At 30.5% G+C, this 17,789-nt stretch overlaps 4 protein-coding genes across 4 annotated transcripts in view; 2 read left to right on the plus strand and 2 right to left on the minus strand.

Annotated features, from left to right (window-relative positions):
- The window catches only part of Tsen34 (tRNA splicing endonuclease subunit 34), a 234,808-nt gene extending 225,871 nt beyond the window's left edge, over positions 1-8,937 (plus strand). Inside the window, exon 8 of the mRNA XM_026643395.2 lies at positions 8,926-8,937. The gene's annotated coding sequence lies outside the window, so the exon portion shown is untranslated. The remainder of the gene's footprint in view (positions 1-8,925) is intronic.
- LOC113403012 (UBA-like domain-containing protein 1) lies at positions 1,245-3,873 on the minus strand. Its single transcript, XM_026643426.2, has 4 exons — positions 3,585-3,873; positions 2,394-2,471; positions 1,985-2,227; positions 1,245-1,839 (listed from the first exon to the last, which is right to left on the minus strand). Exons 1-4 carry the CDS (start codon positions 3,690-3,692, stop codon positions 1,813-1,815), a joined length of 456 nt encoding a protein of 151 aa, XP_026499211.1. The 5' UTR covers positions 3,693-3,873; the 3' UTR covers positions 1,245-1,812.
- Rexo5 (RNA exonuclease 5) lies at positions 4,850-6,836 on the plus strand. The gene is made up of 2 exons (XM_026643357.2): positions 4,850-5,048; positions 5,135-6,836. Exons 1-2 carry the CDS (start codon positions 4,970-4,972, stop codon positions 6,820-6,822), a joined length of 1,767 nt encoding a protein of 588 aa, XP_026499142.2. The 5' UTR covers positions 4,850-4,969; the 3' UTR covers positions 6,823-6,836.
- Positions 8,938-13,545: 4,608 nt separating the features above from the next.
- On the minus strand, positions 13,546-17,549 carry LOC113403005 (uncharacterized). The gene is made up of 4 exons (XM_026643417.2): positions 17,402-17,549; positions 15,614-15,802; positions 13,818-14,073; positions 13,546-13,702 (listed from the first exon to the last, which is right to left on the minus strand). Exons 1-4 carry the CDS (start codon positions 17,454-17,456, stop codon positions 13,546-13,548), a joined length of 657 nt encoding a protein of 218 aa, XP_026499202.2. The 5' UTR covers positions 17,457-17,549.
- Positions 17,550-17,789: the final 240 nt, after the last annotated feature.

Genomic DNA, 17,789 nt, shown 5'->3' on the forward strand with positions numbered 1-17,789 from the left:
CAAAACAGTTTTAGTTTATTTCAAAGTTAAAATAATTTTTAATCGAGTTTTTCTATAGCTTCGACATTACAAAAACAATTATTTTTACGTTGAGCTGTTTTGTATACGATTTCAGATTTGAACATTTTTAGCATTTTTATGGTAGGAAAAAAAATTACACACCCGTTCGGCAATTTATACTGAGGATCGCTTCGGTAGTTTTTAAAAAGATTAATAATAAAAAATATATATAACATTGTTATTGCCTCTTGTTTCAATATATATTTTTTAATTCTTAATTGTATTTACAGACCTAATATTAGGAAATATATGGAAAAAAAACACGTATAGGATAATTTATCGAATTCCTTTCAAAACGCCAAAGTGACTATAAAAAAAATACTTTTTTAAACATTTTTCGTTGGAAATCTATTTCTACCAGGTTTACAGCATCCGATATAGAAAATTATGAAATAAGTATTTTAAAAACCAATCGCGTAATATTATTATTCATATTATTATATTTTATGAAAATAAAACATTCTGTTGCAGATAATTATCGCGCTTTTATTGTAATTTAATCGAGTTTTAGCTCCGAACATTCACAGAATCCATAGGATAAGATTAAATATTTCAAACTCATTTAATTCTCTTATCTGCATTTTTGTCTTTCTTTTCCTAACTAGTTATTTATCCAACAAGCACTGCTACATCGAATAATTTATTTATATACTTTCAACGATATAAATGTGTAATAGTAAATAAAATAAAACTAAAACTCACATTTTGATCTTGAATTCACATTTAAGTATAATAATATTAATAAAAAAAAAGTCAAGTAGTGACTTGCCTTTATACAAATAGATGTGAATATGTCAAAAAATCTAATTATGTTTCGTTTTTTTTATATATTTTTGTTGTAAACACATTGTGCAATTTGTATTAAAAATTTGAGCGGATGTAGTGCTTCATAACTTAAAGATCGCTCAGAAAGGCGCCCCCACCCCCCTTTTAAATGATATAAAGATAACAAATAGAATATAATTTATATTTTTTGTCTTTACTCTTAGTCGTGTCACACACACTTAAACATCTTGTGAGCATGAGCGTCATAATGAATGCCGATAATAATTGAACGTGGAAGGGCGCGCCTTCGTGAATGAATTGATCTATATTATATAGTAGGTTATATTTGTGCAACAACCTTTTAGCATTTCATTAAATGTTTATTTAAGATAGGTAAGTATGTACAAGAAATTAACATGTTTTAATGATTTTCCTTATTTATTTTTAATTACAAGAATTAAATTGCAAAAAATGACATGTGAACATTTTATCTTAATTAATCACTTTTATTGTATCCTTAATATTGTCTTTTACGAAGCTGTATAATATTGAAGAATATAATATACGTTTTATATTCAAAAATGATATTAGTTTACAGTAAACAGTGTATAGAAAAGTATATAACATTAAACGAAAAATAAAAACAACAATAATTTCATCTTTCATAATTATCATACAGCCATAATCATTACTTTACCACTACATAGTTATGATACCAAATTTTATAATCACAGTGAAAGATCTATAGGTATCAAAAACTGTTATAATATAATATTAATATTATTCTATAGTGCATTTTGTTTTAGAAACCACTATATGAACAGTGAGAATATTTTATGTTTAACATGATTGACTATATCACCCCATATATTGTCCAGCAAACTTAAGCTGCAGAGGGGTGTTAGAAATAATATTCACAAACCCACAGCTCACATTGCGCACCATTATAAAAATAAATTATAGATGATCCTAACCTAAGTATTCAGCTTATCTTGGCATATGTTCTCTGCAAATCTGAAATAAACAATGCATCTTAATATTATATTATAACACTATTTATTATTTTTAACTAATTATAAAAGACACAACTAATAAAATATTTATAATTGTTTTAAATATACATCAGGTATACAGGCTTCATAGGCAAAGATCTACTTACTGCAGTTGAGCAGGAAAGTGGTGCAAAATTTGATTGCGGGTTTGGGTTACTAGCAAAAGCATTCATCTGCATTTGCGTTGGTGGAGGATGCGTAGCAAGAGGGGATACAGGCGGTGCCATGCCACTGACGCCCCCTCCACCTGCATTATTTGGACTTCCTGTTGTTGATAATCTTGAAAATGCTGCAAGAGCATCCGGGAAGTTTGGTGGTGTGGCAGGAGTATTACATGGTGTCATCAGTTGCTGAAATATTAAGAAAAGCTTTTAAAATATAATTCATTCATTCATTCCTGTTTATTTTATAAAACTCTACAATGGTTATATATCCATTTTGTTTTGCACTATAATAATATTTTTACTAGTTATATAGGTAATAATGTATAAAATGAAATTTGATGAAAACCTATACCTGATGGTAATGTGGTGCTGCTATGCCATTGGCTCCAGATGGGATGGCCACCTCTTGAAAAAATATTGACAGTGCTGTCTGTAACATATTATTTTATTAATTGTAATACATACAGTCAATTATACTGAAAAAAAATCCATGTGCACAGGATCATAAGAAGAAAATAGACTATACTATACTTTAAAAACTTTAACATAATAATAAAATAAAAAATAAATGAAGGACAAGAGAAACTATTTTCTTAATTCATTTAAGAAAATTGTTTCTCTTGTCAAATGAATATAAAAATTTGATAAAGTAAATATTTTGTTTCTTTTTTTCAAAATGAGGATATTCAGAAGTGATATTTTCTACAAAACTTATAATATTTAGGTATATTAAAATTTTATAATGCTATCCTATTATGTTGTAAATTGTTTAATCGCAGTCATTATATACTTTATTATTAATTATATCTTTATAACCTTTTAATTATACATTTATTTTGATTGCATTATATTATTATTGTTACTAACTACACTTGTTACCTTTATAATATTTTATTTTGTTAACACAATAGTATATGAAATAGTTTACATTAATTATCTAATTATTATTGCAAATATTACGATATAAATGATTTAGTGGTGTAATGTCAATACTTGTTGTTCACCTAATTCATAATTAGGTTTATTTTATATTAAAATGCTTAAAGTAAATAAAATTGTAAAGATAATGGTAACATAAACAAGTATTAGAAAAGTTACAACATAACATTCACAACATTGTCAATGTCCCACGGTTGGGCAAAGGCTAATGCCTAATTCTCATACATAGTAGCATTAGTGTGGAAGATAAAATAATTAAGGTTAATGATTACTAATATATACATAACACTGTACCTTACTCTCCTTAGAAATAAAAATAAATACAACCCCTACGTTTATGTGTCATCATTGTTATTGTCAATTTATTTACAAACTAGCTTATTTTGTCATTACTATCAATGTGTACGCGTTCTAGTTACGGTCAAGGTAAATGATCGTATAATTGTCCTACTAAAGCAAACTCCAATTTAAGCCAGAATTGTATAGGCGAAGTGTCTGATTTAGCCATTTTTAAGATAAGACTTTGTGTTTTGTTACAAAATATAAAATAGTAGCAGCCATTTCATGATTTTATTGTTTGTTTACATGTATTTCACAAATTTACCTCAAATTGCCAATGTGCAGCTTGGAGTAACTGTTTAGCTTGTTCTCGTGCACATCCAGCCGCAAGTACAAATTGATTAATCATAACTTGTTCACGTAAAGAATCCATTTTATATTGTTCTGATACAGTATAAGTTCACCGAATCAGCAAGAAAAGTAGTTGTAGCAAAGCAAATGAATGTTTATTCACGTTATGAATACGAACGTAATATTATTGTGGCGCTAGTGGGATACAAGTACAGCAAGAGTAAGGGAGAAAACACGAGTTTACATAATACTCTTCGTCATTATATTTAGTATTAGTATGGCGGACCGCGGATGTCCTTGTTGCTTTTTTATTTACTAATATCACAGACGTCCACCATTCAGCCTTAACTATGATTTCATTTTTATTATGTTTATGCTGTATATATAAAATTGTAATCAAAAATTATAAATGATGCTAATAAATCTTTTCACTTAATAGTTAACTTCAAAAGTTCAGATAATATTTGTCACGTGTCTTTTTTAATACTGATAAACGGATAATCGGCATAGGGCATAGGCAGATTTATGTCAAGCTTTAGTTTTATTGAATTGGATGTAGATTCAGTTTACTTTAAATTTCATTTACCTTAAATCAATATATTCATTGCTAATTACTAAATATTACTATTAATATATGCCTAATTATTGACGTCGGTATTTTTATGAACAATTTTAGGCTTTATTTAATAATATCCCAAAATTATTATTTTTTACTTCAAATGTAATATAGGTTTTGTGCAAACTCGTCTGGGTAGGTATCACCCACTCATCAGATATTCTGCCGCCAAGCAGCAATACTTGGTATTGTGGTGTTCCGGTTTGGGGGGTGAGTGAGCCAGTGTAACTACAGGCACAAGGGACATAACATCTTAGTTCCTAGGGTTGGTGGCGCATTGGTGTAGTAATGTTAGTGGTTAATATTACTAACAGCGCCAAAGTCTATGGGTGGTGGTGACCACTTATCAGGTGACCCATTTGGCGGCCCACCTATTAAATAAATAAACAAAAATTAAGGTGAATTTAACATGTATTTGTATTAAAATTGCAGTATTATTATTAATATAACAAGTATAATATATTCGTATTTCAGCAATAAAAATGAAAAAAGACATGACATTTTTTTCATAGGGCTGTTTTTCATTTCAATTATTATCAATGAATAACCGCTACATCCACATACTAATTCCTTAATTTCAATGTTTCGATGTTGGTGAGAGACATCCCTACTATTATTTAAACTTTGAAGTTGAAGTGTGGTTTGAAGTTTGAAGTGTAAGAGAATTGCAATGTGGTTTTACAAAATATGAATAAGCTTTTATTTGATTATTATAAATAACTTGTATATAACTGTGTTTATAAATGATTGATCACACTATTATGAATATCGACAATACTTGCGACGAACCAGCCAACAAAAAGCGTAAAACTAAAAATGGATGTAAGTTTAAATAGTAGTTTAGCGAGCTCATTGATATATGAACTAATAGTCGGTTATATTTTTAATATTTATATAAATGTCTACAGGTCATATTGAAACAGCCGACAATGAGAAAAAAATTATGTCTTCAACCTCCTTTCAAAAGAGTTCCAAAATTCGAAAGAGGCATGTGGCTAGTTTTCGTCTGAAAGCCACTGGAGAAACTGCAGCATTAACAGTACCTGCTGCTAGTCGAATACCAGTGCTGCTTACTGATATACAACATTTATTGTTACATTCACTTCTAGGAAACCTAAATTTAACTCAATCTCCTCGCTGGTATGTGTTAGACAAATGTAGTCATATAAGTAAAACAACTTGTCTCATAATTGAAGGACTTTCAATTAAGCATTGGGAGAAATATGAAGACACCATGGTGAAAACTAGGAAAATATTTGATAATGTTGTAGAAATCCTTACACCATCAGTTTATGGTGGATCTTTAGTTAAAGAACTGGCATTGGTACCTTTGTCTGAAACTGAGAAAGAAAGCATAATACAACAGTATGGCAGTATGAACTTAGCTTTGGAAGTGAGAAAAGATTTAATGATTATGATGAAAGCTGTTTTTCCCATAAGAGATGGAATATCTGAAGATTTTGAAACCACAAATCTTGATGAAAAATTTCCAAGAACTCAACTTATACTATCAGCTTGGCAATTAATTGAAGAAAATTATCCAGTTCCTTTAAAAGGGAAATTAAAAAATGCATATGCAGATTATGTTATGTCAAAAAGTGAGTATAAACCTGTAACAGTAACATCTCCAATGTTTGGTATTGATTGTGAAATGTGCCTTACTGGTGCTGGCTCTGAGCTGACTCGTGTGTCTGTGGTGAATGAAAAACATGAGACTGTTTATGAATCTTTAGTAAAACCTTATAATAATATTACTGATTATTTGACTAGGTATTCTGGTATTACTAAATCATTATTACAAAATGTTAGTAAAAGACTAGAAGATGTTCAAAAAGAATTAAGAGAGTTGTTACCTCCTGATGCCATTCTGGTGGGCCAGTCTTTGAATACAGATTTACATGCCTTGAAAATGATGCATCCTTACATAATAGATACAAGTTTGATTTATAATTTTACTGGAGAAAGAACAAGAAAACCAAAACTAAAAACTCTTGCAAAAGAATTTCTTCAAGAAGACATCCAAAAAGGGACTATGGGTCATTGTTCAGTGGAAGATTCTCTGGCATCTTTAAAATTAGTTCAGCTTAAGCTTAGCAAAAGCATAGAATTTGGAGATGCAGTGCACACTAATAGACAGAAATATAAAGAAAATGCTATAAAAATGGCTATACAACCACATTATGCTTTATCAATTTTTAATCATATTATTGAACAAAAGAAAACATCTTTAGTTGTCGGTTGTGATAATATTACTGGTGATTATCATACATTTCTAACGCAAGCCAAAGAAAGTCTTTGTACCCAGCTCAAAAAAAATAAATTGAAAAAGGTAAAACTAAATACAGTTGATGGAATAGAAGATGTCATCTCGACGATAACAGAGACAGATGATTACAATTTAGTAATGGGTCATTTAAAACTTGATGAAGATAGTGATGACATGAAAATTGTAAATAGAGTAGATGAATGGATTGCGAACATTTGGAATGGTCTAAAACAATCTGCTTTGTGTGTGATTGTGTTTGGTGGTACAACTAAAGAAAATGGTATTGCTATGATGAAAGTAAAAGGTACTTCACATGGAAGTATTAAATAGTTATATTTATCAAATGTTTTTTATTTATTTATATCTAAAAATATTTTATTAATTTATTGTGTAAGTTGCAATATAAAAAGCCTTTATTTTTATATATCTAAGCTTTTATTATGTAAGCACACTTTGCATTGTAGGCAATTTAATTTAGTGGTAGGGTTTTGTGCAACATGATGTTAACTATTATTAAATGACTGCAATCAATATGAATACTAAAAAGTAGTTATTATTGGGAGTTTGTGGACATTTCAGTAATTTGAAGCAATTGTTCATTTGAGCTAGCAGCATCGTCGATAATGCGGTGAACTGTTATAGATAGTGACATATTTGATACATTGAAAATAAGTGATTATTGTTCATGCGATGAGCATTGATGTGTTTTAAAAAAGAAAATTGATTAAATAAATAAAATAGCACTTTCATGTACATAAAATCAATAACATTAGTAATTTTATCAATATTTATTTAGTAATACTCCAGTTTTACCTCATAGCTGGTTTTTTCACTACAAATTACATTAATGTTAGCTATTCCTTAAATAATAATAACAATAAAAAAAATTTTTAAACATAAAGGTCAACACAACTATTATCTCTTACAAGGCACTAATTGAAATAATTAAATCCCATCAAAAACATAAGTGTAAAAATGAGAGCTAAGTCCAATATTATGATATATACCTTGGTTGTTGACTTCAACGACAAAAGAAGTGAGATCTAAATGGGTGCCAAGTTCAATTGTCCTTCCTGAAATTTATTTATAACTACATAAAATATTATTTCTTCTTATAACTTAGGATAATATATTGTAGCCTAAGGTCTGTCTTGGCTTATTTTATTGTAGTTATTTAATGTATCATAAAACAATTTTGTTAGCATTAGTATTTGGTCATGATCCCTCGAATTTCATCATCGAGAGATGTGTGGAGGTATGTATTTTTTTTTTTTTTTTTTATGTTAGAGGTGGCAAACGAGCAGGAGGCTCATCTGATGGAAAGTGACTACCACCGCCCATGGACATCTGCAACACCGGGGGGCTTGCAGGTGCGTTGCCGGCCTTTCAGGAAAGAGTACGCTCTTTTCTTGAAGGTTCCTAAGTCGTATCGGTTCGGAAAAACCGCCGGCGAAAGCTGGTTCCACAGAGTGGTTTTATAATTATTGTATTATGTAGATAAATTACGTCAGCAAGAATACTTATGTTGCATTAAGTTTTATAAAGAACTATGTATTCACAAATATTTTTAGTTAGATATACCAAGTGCAAAAAATTTTATAGCGCTCAAAACATTACTGTGCCAATTTGGGCACAACTGCCACAAGTGCAGTACTTAAATTAGGTATATGATTGTTGTCCATTTATTATGATGAGTCGCAAAGGTAAAAAACTATAAAAATAGTGTAAGTAAAGTGTTTCATGGATTAGAATAATTCGTAAGTATTACTATTTGGAGTACGATTTAGCCATAAGTCTACCAAAGCCTAGAGTCGTTACTTATGAATACGAGGGTTTTGATAGCAAAAAGTGACCATCGAGCTTACTAAATGACTTTCCAAGAAATATGAATAATTGTTTAACTTTTTATTTTAGATTCTGAAAATAGAAGTAATTATGAGCTGACTATGAAAAGAGCTCGTATTACATCAAGTATTGGATTAATTTTTTATGGACTAAATTTACTGCCACTGTAGCAGAGCTAAATTTTTTTTAGAATACTACTTTTGACGAATATAAAAGAGTTGAAGTAATGTCAAAATAAAAATAAATCTAAGACATAGACATATATATATATACTATAGATAATACCGATGTACCAAATACTGCAAAATGTTCAAAATAGGTTAGTGTCGGGTATGGTCGGAATAGATGAAATTGACTCACAACTAGAACTCTCACTGTATAGAATTATCATCGATGTATTGCAACGAATGCAAATCCAATGGTGCTTGGTCTTATTCCCATATTTGATTAATGTGCTAATAGAAATGTCTGCATGATATGATGACATAGAAGACTACATGGACCATTTTAAGCCAAAAACTTGTGCAGTTTTTCATACAATACAATATTGTGGACATAAAATAAGCCGTTGGATTTGCAAAAATCAAGAAAACATTTTGTTTAGCAAAACTTTTTTCTCGTACATATATTCAAATTTAAGTAACCATTATCCCCATTTGGGTACACCCCCTTTTTTTTATTCTCGCTGGAAAAACACAATACGCGTTTCCCCCAGTAAAGTGCGGGTATATGGGTTTCGCTGGTGCCCATGACTGCGCTAAGTACACCGGAATACCCACTAAAAACCAGCGGTACCCTCTCCGACTTTTCAGCGGGCGCCACAGGATCGCTTTCGCATGCTACTATGACGCCGTGACGATCAGCCCGCCTATGCCTCCGATTCCTAGAGGGGATTCCCGGGGTACTGAGGAGCCTCATAGTCCCTGCGGCGCCTATTGAGGCGGGGGGTAGCGTTGTTTCCTCATCCCCGATCTTCGGTTCGTTCCGCTGCCTCCTTTATTTATTGGAAAAGTTACGCCATCAACTTATCACTAAGCACTTAAAATTAATATGTGACTTGGGTAACATACAAAGTGATACGTCTTTAAAGGTGTAAACAACATTGAGCGACATGACGTTTTCGCAGAATTGGGTGCACCCTTGTATTATACAAGGGTGCACCCAATGTGCACCTGAAAAATAATGTTTTAGTTTTTCCTTAATTCATAGTATCTCCGTGTTGCTAATAATTAATAAATAAATATTTTTTCCGGTTAAATCTGGTTATTTTTGTTTGAACAAGATATCTCTACTTCATTTATGTCTCATTGAATAAATTACTTCACAGCGCGAACTACACAAATATTTTCTAATCGATGCTTACTTACAATTGGCTTTTATATTATCTACTACTAGGTAGTAAATGTTTATCTTTCAGTATTCTTCTGGTTGTGCTTCAGCTGGCAAATCCAATGTATCTACCTATTGCATATTCGCGTGATAAATTTATTCGTAACTATCTATTACATTCTGTTTTGTCGTCACATGAATATAAATGTAATATTTCTAAAGCAAAAACTTCGGTACGTGTACTGAGCTGCGATTATTATTGATTATGATATTTGATAACTAAGTTTGTTTCTTCCTAATCTACAGTTCATGTCAAATCAAATCAAAATATACTTTACTTAAATAGGCTCTTATATTCGTCACTTTCAAACAAATTTAAAATTACCACTAGTTTGCCATGAAAATTCCACCGAACAAAACAGGCAAGAAACTTAGTAGTCCTCCTTTCCGACAATCAGTTACATAGTTTATTAAATACAATAATTGAATTGTTTCTTGTACTGCATGGAAATCAACGAATATGAATTCCACTCTTTTTAACCATCTCTTTAATCTTTCAACTAGTAATATGTCTCCTTAAAGTATTATTTACCTGATTTAAATTTATTAACTAACAAAGCTAAAAGTATTTGAGGAGTTTTGTTATAGACGCTAACACCTTGCCCAAAGAAACATGAATTGATTTTACGGAGACGGAAACTTGGTGTTACAAGTTTTTCTTTACTTCTCAATGATTTTGACAAGTTTATTATTATTATTGATATTACGACGCTTAGTACGATATTAAGTGTAAATGTGCTTCACAAATCTTGAAAAGGTATAGTAGCTCTCCGTGTGGAACGTACTGTAGAATTATCCTGTGCTGAAATTTAATATATAGATACATTATATTTTAAGTACTAAGAAGGATATTCTTAAAACTATTTGCAAAATAAAAAAAAATGTGACTGTGTGTAGTGATTTCAACATTGATTTGTTTAAAAAACGATGTTAAGTTTGAGATTGGTTACCTTACTTAAATTATTTAATTTGACATATTAAATATTGTGTTCCAAGTCGGATAAAAAGCCAGACTTCTACCTGTATTAACAATGTATTTTGCCACTGTAAAATATATATATGTACCCTATCAATAGGCTATTTCACAATGCGAAAAATAAAGTTTCAATTATTGTCTGTAAATCAGTATATATTATGAGTTTATTTAATAAATACGATTAATAAAAAACGAAAGTTGAAAATAATAACTAATTTATTCAAAAATCCATAAATAAAAATGCATTTCTTTAAACGTTTGTCACGTGACACAAAACGCTCCTGATTGGTCGGCTTTATGATGACGTCATTTGCTTGTTAACCTCGTTTGCCTACTGTATGTGGATTATATGTGCCACAGATTACAACACAGGCAAGTGACGTCACTGACCCCATTACAGCGCCATATTGTATAAGTAGCGTATAGTATTTAAATATGGAATTTTTAATTTGATATTTTTCAGCACATATGTACTAGAATTAAAAAAAACAACTTTTACTGGGTTCCTTAACCTCTACTAAATAATATAAAATGAATTTTAAAAATCAGTCAAATAGCCTATTATAAAAAGTCTAACCTCTGACCAGTGCTGTCAAATATTTTCCGTGCAAGAAAAAATAATAACTTATTCCCGTAAAATTATAATTATATACCTATAACAGTTAAAAAAATTAATGTTTTTAAGGATATTGTTAGGTCTAAAATTAGAATTAACAATACAGGATTCAGATAAATTTTAATTTAATACTAAATGAATTTAAAAATATATTTAAAATTTAAAAATGATAGAGATGTAAAATTGACTTCACTTAATTTCAAATTCAATTTTAATTTCACTTGTAATACAAATAAAGATGTAAATAATCTAAAGTAGCATTAGGGCCAGATATAGGGCATCTGACGCTACGGAAGTTGAACTCTGTTCAGTTTGTTCTGTTTGTCTGTTTCATACCTAGATATTCTACCGCCTCAGAGGGATGAAGAATTCTGGATTTTATATTGCCATACCAAGGTTCCCACTGTTCTCAAGGTTTCCGCAACCTGAGATATAAGTACTATTCGGTCCTGATTGACTAGAAAATTGTTGTTTAGGTAGCCTGATGTGTGGAATCCGGAATATGTATAAACTGAGAAAAACCATTTTGGGACCAATAGGCTGTGTTATATATCTTACTTGTACATCTTTCTTCTTTTGTTTGGTAGCGGAGGTGACGCCAGAGTTGAATTTATACTAGCTGCATTCAGAGATATTGCCAAATTAAATAGGGTGGCAAAATTATAAGGATGAGATGAAAAAAACAAACTTGGCTTATCGAAAATGCTTTTCTTATCTTCAGAAATATAATTAATAAAATAAATAATATATTTTCTACTGTGAAGCATCAACTGACGTTGTTTTTTGGGAACGAGAGTGGGCCCTAGTGTGGGACGCTACATGCTTGACACGTTGGCCCCGTTACATATCAAAGAAACAATATTAAGAGCCAAATATTCGTGTCTTATTCCTAATGTTTATTCGATTCAACGGGGAAATGCTACTAGCATTCTTGCCACCAGTCCACGCGATCATGATTAATACAACAACTGTTTTTAATTCTTATTTGTATATGGTTAAGCACTTTATGTTAATAATTAATAAAATAATATAATTATTATTGATATTATTTTATTCTTACGTCTTCTATCCACTAGGCCACATAGACATTTTTGTTATTACTTTTTAAATGTATAAGCTAACGCTTGACTGTTATCACTGATAGAGAGTGTTGATACAGCCTAAGGTCTCCACCAAAAGCTGTAACATCGTGCTTGTCTAGAAGATGCCTATTCAATCTAGACTTGAAGAGACATATATTATTTACAACTTACACCAAACCTCTTTGGAAATGGTTTTGTTGATGGGTGGTTGAGGCAAAAAATACCTTGTCGACTTCTACTTATATTCAACTCAACCACAATACTCCAAAACAAATAAAACATACATGTAAATATATATCATTGATTAAAATTGTCTCGAAATATACATATTTTATTATTGAATGATTTTTCATTGTGTGTAGTTACTAAAGTCAAACAAAATAGTCTGTACGATAAAATTGCTATGACTACTATATATAAGAATTAAGATTCCAAGATAAATATTATATTATGTAATTAAAAAGGAAACTTATACCAGCCTTTATGTGTCTATTTCACTAGTCGTAGACTGTTACAATATTTTATAAAGAAAAGTACTATAATACTGCCCTTTCCACGACATAATTAACTAAGTATATAATTTGAATGTTAACTTTACCTCATTATATTTACAGTCTTGTAACCATATTGGTCAACAAATTTCCAAATCCAGTAATTTTCAAACTTACAATAATTATAAATATGATAATATACATATATATATAGATATAGATACATTTAAACTTATTTTTAAAATATTTATTTAAATTTACACTTAGTCAATAGTTTGAATTAAAAAAATAGCACACAAAACTGTTATAATTACGTATTCCATTTGATGTAAATTAGTAAGCTTTATAACGGCCACAGTAAAGTAAGCAAATAGCACTTTTTTATTTTATTCGCGTATAAATTATGTTGACATTATGTAGATTTAAAAGCATTTCACATACCAGCATGCAAAATAACGTAAGGTCAGGTGCAGCTTATCTTGCAAAATATTTTGATTTCAAGAACTAAACCTACGTAGTTAATATACCTTTACGCTAGGTACATTTAATACCTGTTGTTATGTCCGGCGTTGACAATTTAAAAATGCGAATTTATCAAGTACTTAAATAGCTTAAAATTCAAAGAGATTAATAAATGTTTTGATAATTATTTATTTATTTAGCAAGCGAGTAAATTTGTCCAGTTAATGGATCGACTGCGAGTGATGGCGGCAGTTCTGCAGCTATGTCGGCGAGTGCTTCCCATCTTGTCGCTCGACTACATTCTGACTGACTAGGACTTACTGATTCTTCAAAAATTTCTTCTTGTTCACTATACACCAATGAAAAAATATGCTTATATTTATTAAAACCGTTAGGAGCCAACAAGTATTCGATTGTTATAAATCTTACAGTTTTATGAATTTAGTTTGCTATTCTTTACTCACTTATTTTCTTTGAAGTCCTCGTTGATCTCACTGCTGTCGTGTGGCTCGATATTTTTTTCAGGAATTTTCACGACATTTTCTTCCCTACCGCTATCGTTTTCGGGAAGTGTTGATATATTTTCTGTACTTTTAAATATATTTTCCGATAAAACTTTATTCACAACTTCTTTCAAAGCTGGTAGTTCATTTGGAATCGTAAGTTCTGCATGAAATTGAGGATTCTCATGCTTTTCTACGATGTTCTTAATATGGTCAACTGAAAAAAAGTCTAATTAAATTAATTATAATTAGTTATAATTTAATTGTATCTCTATTATAAAATCAAAAGGAATTCAAATTATATTTTTTTGATGAAGTAGCCTTTATTTATTCTTTCTTACTCCTTAGCGCTCATTAAGGCATAATTTTCATCTGTTATCGTGTTCTAATCAAATATATCTAGTAATCCTTTTCAATACATGGAAAATCCAATTCATTCGCCATTATTTTCCGACTGCAAATCGTATTCACTCAGAATGTAAAGTTTAGAAAAGACGTGGCTAAACCAGTAGGGTACGTGTTCTCTTATTATTTTATCGATGATTTTAACATTATAGATGATTTTCGTTTCAAAGAATATATTATTGCTAATAACAATAGTTAATATTAAATGTTATATTAGTGGTTTTGACTTACCATCAAATCTTTCGAAAGGTATGCTTGTGTTATTGTATAACAGATAGCCATCTTATTCCTCGACAGAAGATGTAGGTTCTGACCTAATGTGCAGTTCACCTAAATAAACGACAAGTGCATATAGGTGATTAGGTGATAGAGAGAAGTTTACATAGCGAATTGTGCAAAATGATTTTTAAAATTAGAATAATAATAATTATTATTAACAATCTCTTCAAATACCTACCTATTAAAAAAGGTGCCCAACCACAAGAAACAATAAAGACACATTTATTTGAATAGGACAACATATGTCTTTTTTATTTGAGATCAATTATATTATATTTCGAAATCGATTAAAATTAAACAAATAACATCAAGTAACTAAGCGCTGAGTGCAAATTCACAAATTTTGTTTTCAGATTTCTTTTGGTTAAAACGATTCTGTGCCTTTAGTATTAAATACGAGGAGATCCAAAAGTCCGCAGAATGCAGGCTAAGATGAGGCTTGTTACTATCGTATTTGGAAACTCATTAAACTTTTACTAAATTTTAACCTTAAGCCGTCAAGGCTTTCGTTTACGAGCAATCTTTGACACGATTTTTAGGGTTCTGTACCACTTAAGGAAACAAGTACCTTATAAGATCACTTCCTTGTCTGTCTGTCAATACAATTTTCCTCGGGAACTCGAACAAATCGTAATAGAGTTTTTTTTAATATATACGTTGTTTGAAAAGACGTATGTAGTCCTATAGCTTGAGGGTCGTTTTTAAAAGCACGATTACGACGGTAATGGCGACGGTACACTTGCATATTTACATAGGTAAGTAGGTATTTAAATGTCACCATACGCCATCTTTCGCTTTTTAACCTGTTATAGGAATAAACGTTCTTATTCTATATTTAAATTAATAAATTCATGTGCATTAAAATGTTATTTCGAAGTAATTGAAATAAATAACATAAAGATACACTGACAAATATTGTGCAGACATTGAAGGCTTAGGAATGCGTAAAAGTGATTAATTTGTGTAACACTTTTAAACTATAATTAAGTTGCAACGGTAACATTCCATTCATAACAAAATAACAAATCAAACGCACAACTACGAAAAACGGGACTCCTTAATATGGTACATACCATTTTCCGCTTGTTGGGTGGCTGATGTATTTATGGAAGAATTATTTCTAGATAATTGTATATTTTCTTCTAAATTATCACACATAGGAAGCACAATTTTATTTTTTTCATTATCAACAACGTTACGCGTCAGTTCATCAATTTTTGTTTCAGGGGATGTTTCTAAAGTCTTATCTTTTTTCACATTATCTGAAACAATTTGTGTAATGTATAAAGAGGAAAACTCTATTTAACAATACGCTTTCAATTATTTATTTAGTATTTTTGTGGGCTTAGTATGTTTATCAATAAAATATTTCATGAGATCTGTAGGTATACCCAATAACATCAATTTTTAAAAAACAAAACTATGTCATCTAAACTTAAATCAGCTGTAAGAATGTATAGAATTTAAGAAATGGTTTTTAGAAAAATCATGTCCGTACGTAAATTTGGAGATATTAAGATTTAAAATTTAATTGAAGTATGGGTCAAGGGTGATAAGAGTCGAAATAGCTCAGTGTTTAAACCTTAACCGTAGATTACGGATTCAAATCCGGACAAGCACTTTGATTTGCTTAATTTTTATAAATAATTCAACTCTTGCTCGGCATTAAAGAAAACATTGCGAGAAAACCCTCCAAATCTTCTCCTCAAATGAAGAGGATACTTTAGCCCAGCAGCAGGATATTGATAGGTACCTTTTTTCAATAAATATTACTTTGAAAAGAAAGTTTATGCAACTTACGCTGGTAAAATAGGCATTCTTTAACAGTGAATTCAAATACAGTTTTGCTAACGGTCGCCTTCTATACCTGTCTTCAATTAACCACACAACTTTTTAGTAAAGATACTTTTAAGTTTGTAGATATTATATGACATTTACCGAAATTACATTAAAATATTTATTTGATAAAATTCGACACATAGCCTTATTTACTTAAAAAGGGCTGCATAACTTAGGAGGCGGCCAAACTTGACTTATTTGGTGAGTTTTTTTAGTAATCGCACCATATCGAAACCCAAAATTCAAGGTTTAAAAATTGAAAAATTTGTCAATAGCATCGCTTAAAATAAATTATTGAATTGAATTATACATCCTTAAATCTTTCGTGCTTCTAGGGAGCAGCAATATTCCATAAGCCTAGGACAAAATTGAACCCAACACCCAAGTTTAAAACGCTTGCCGCTTAAAACGAAAGCCGCGGTCAAAAACTTATAAGAATTTATATAATATATATGTGTATAAAGTAGTTGTTAGAAATTCAAGCTTTTTTGATGATTTATTTCATTTCTGTTTTAGTAGGTACCTTCGAAAAAAAATATATGATAAGAATCATGTTAACCTAAATAATACATAAATATGTGTAATAATTTAAAGAACATTTAAATATTGTTTATTCTAGTACCTATAGTTGAATAATATTGCAATACCCGTGCAGACCGTGCGGATGCTGGGTCGATCACAATTTAGTTTAGCTGTGATGGAAATTAAAAAATCCATAAATTTAAAAAAGTTATTACAAATTAGGATATGACAAAAATAAATTAAAAAGCTCTGATTCTACTTTTAGCATTGACCTCTAACTGCTAAGCAAACGTTCAACCCTGAGTCAGGTATTTACGAACACGATTTCGCACGACTAATGAAACAACAAAGAACGTTAAACACCTATTATGTCTGAATACTGAACAAAATAATTTTCTCTTGGCAATATAACTTAATTAGCCTTGCATTTGTCTTTATTTAATGAATTAATAAAACGCGATTATTTAGAGAGATTGAATTGGAAACTTTGTTATTTATACCTGTGCTATTCGCATGAATGTCTGCCATGTTTGGAGCGCTGCTGGTGCAGCCCATGATGAACAGCTATATACTAAATGTCAGCCATGCGTTAGTTAGGGACCTGTTGTAATACAACAATGACAGCCTTTGACTATTCGGCTACAAGAACTAAACTCGACTGCGCACCTACAAGATTGTATCGTTCGCAGCTACGAGTATTATGGGAGGAGGTTGCCCACTCAGTTGACCTCGCACCCCCTTCGCGTTTTTCAAATTAAACGAGTGTAAAGCATTCTTCCACTTTGACGCAATTATTGTACTTATACCTTGAACGTTTTTATTTTTAACAACACATTTTTATGTAGTTACGTGTTCTTTTTACTAATAAAATACTAGTCGTGAAAATAA

The sequence above is a fragment of the Vanessa tameamea genome, chromosome 16 (assembly GCF_037043105.1).
Source record: "Vanessa tameamea isolate UH-Manoa-2023 chromosome 16, ilVanTame1 primary haplotype, whole genome shotgun sequence".
NCBI lineage: Eukaryota > Metazoa > Arthropoda > Insecta > Lepidoptera > Nymphalidae > Vanessa > Vanessa tameamea.

Excerpts from the sequence above, each read along its gene's own strand:
- LOC113403012 (XM_026643426.2), bottom strand. The coding sequence starts at position 3,692 with ATGGATTCTTTACGTGAACAAGTTATGATTAATCAATTTGTACTTGCG. Across the intron at positions 2,472-3,584 it reads CTGCACATTGGCAATTTGAG|ACAGCACTGTCAATATTTTT; the intron begins GTAAATTTGTGA and ends AATATGTTACAG. Across the intron at positions 2,228-2,393 it reads CAGCACCACATTACCATCAG|CAACTGATGACACCATGTAA; the intron begins GTATAGGTTTTC and ends TTAATATTTCAG.
- Rexo5 (XM_026643357.2), top strand. The coding sequence starts at position 4,970 with ATGATTGATCACACTATTATGAATATCGACAATACTTGCGACGAACCA. Across the intron at positions 5,049-5,134 it reads GCGTAAAACTAAAAATGGAT|GTCATATTGAAACAGCCGAC; the intron begins GTAAGTTTAAAT and ends AAATGTCTACAG.
- LOC113403005 (XM_026643417.2), bottom strand. The coding sequence starts at position 17,456 with ATGGGCTGCACCAGCAGCGCTCCAAACATGGCAGACATTCATGCGAAT. Across the intron at positions 14,074-15,613 it reads CACCCAACAAGCGGAAAATG|TTGACCATATTAAGAACATC; the intron begins GTATGTACCATA and ends ACTTTTTTTCAG. Across the intron at positions 13,703-13,817 it reads GAGGACTTCAAAGAAAATAA|TGAACAAGAAGAAATTTTTG; the intron begins GTGAGTAAAGAA and ends ATTGGTGTATAG.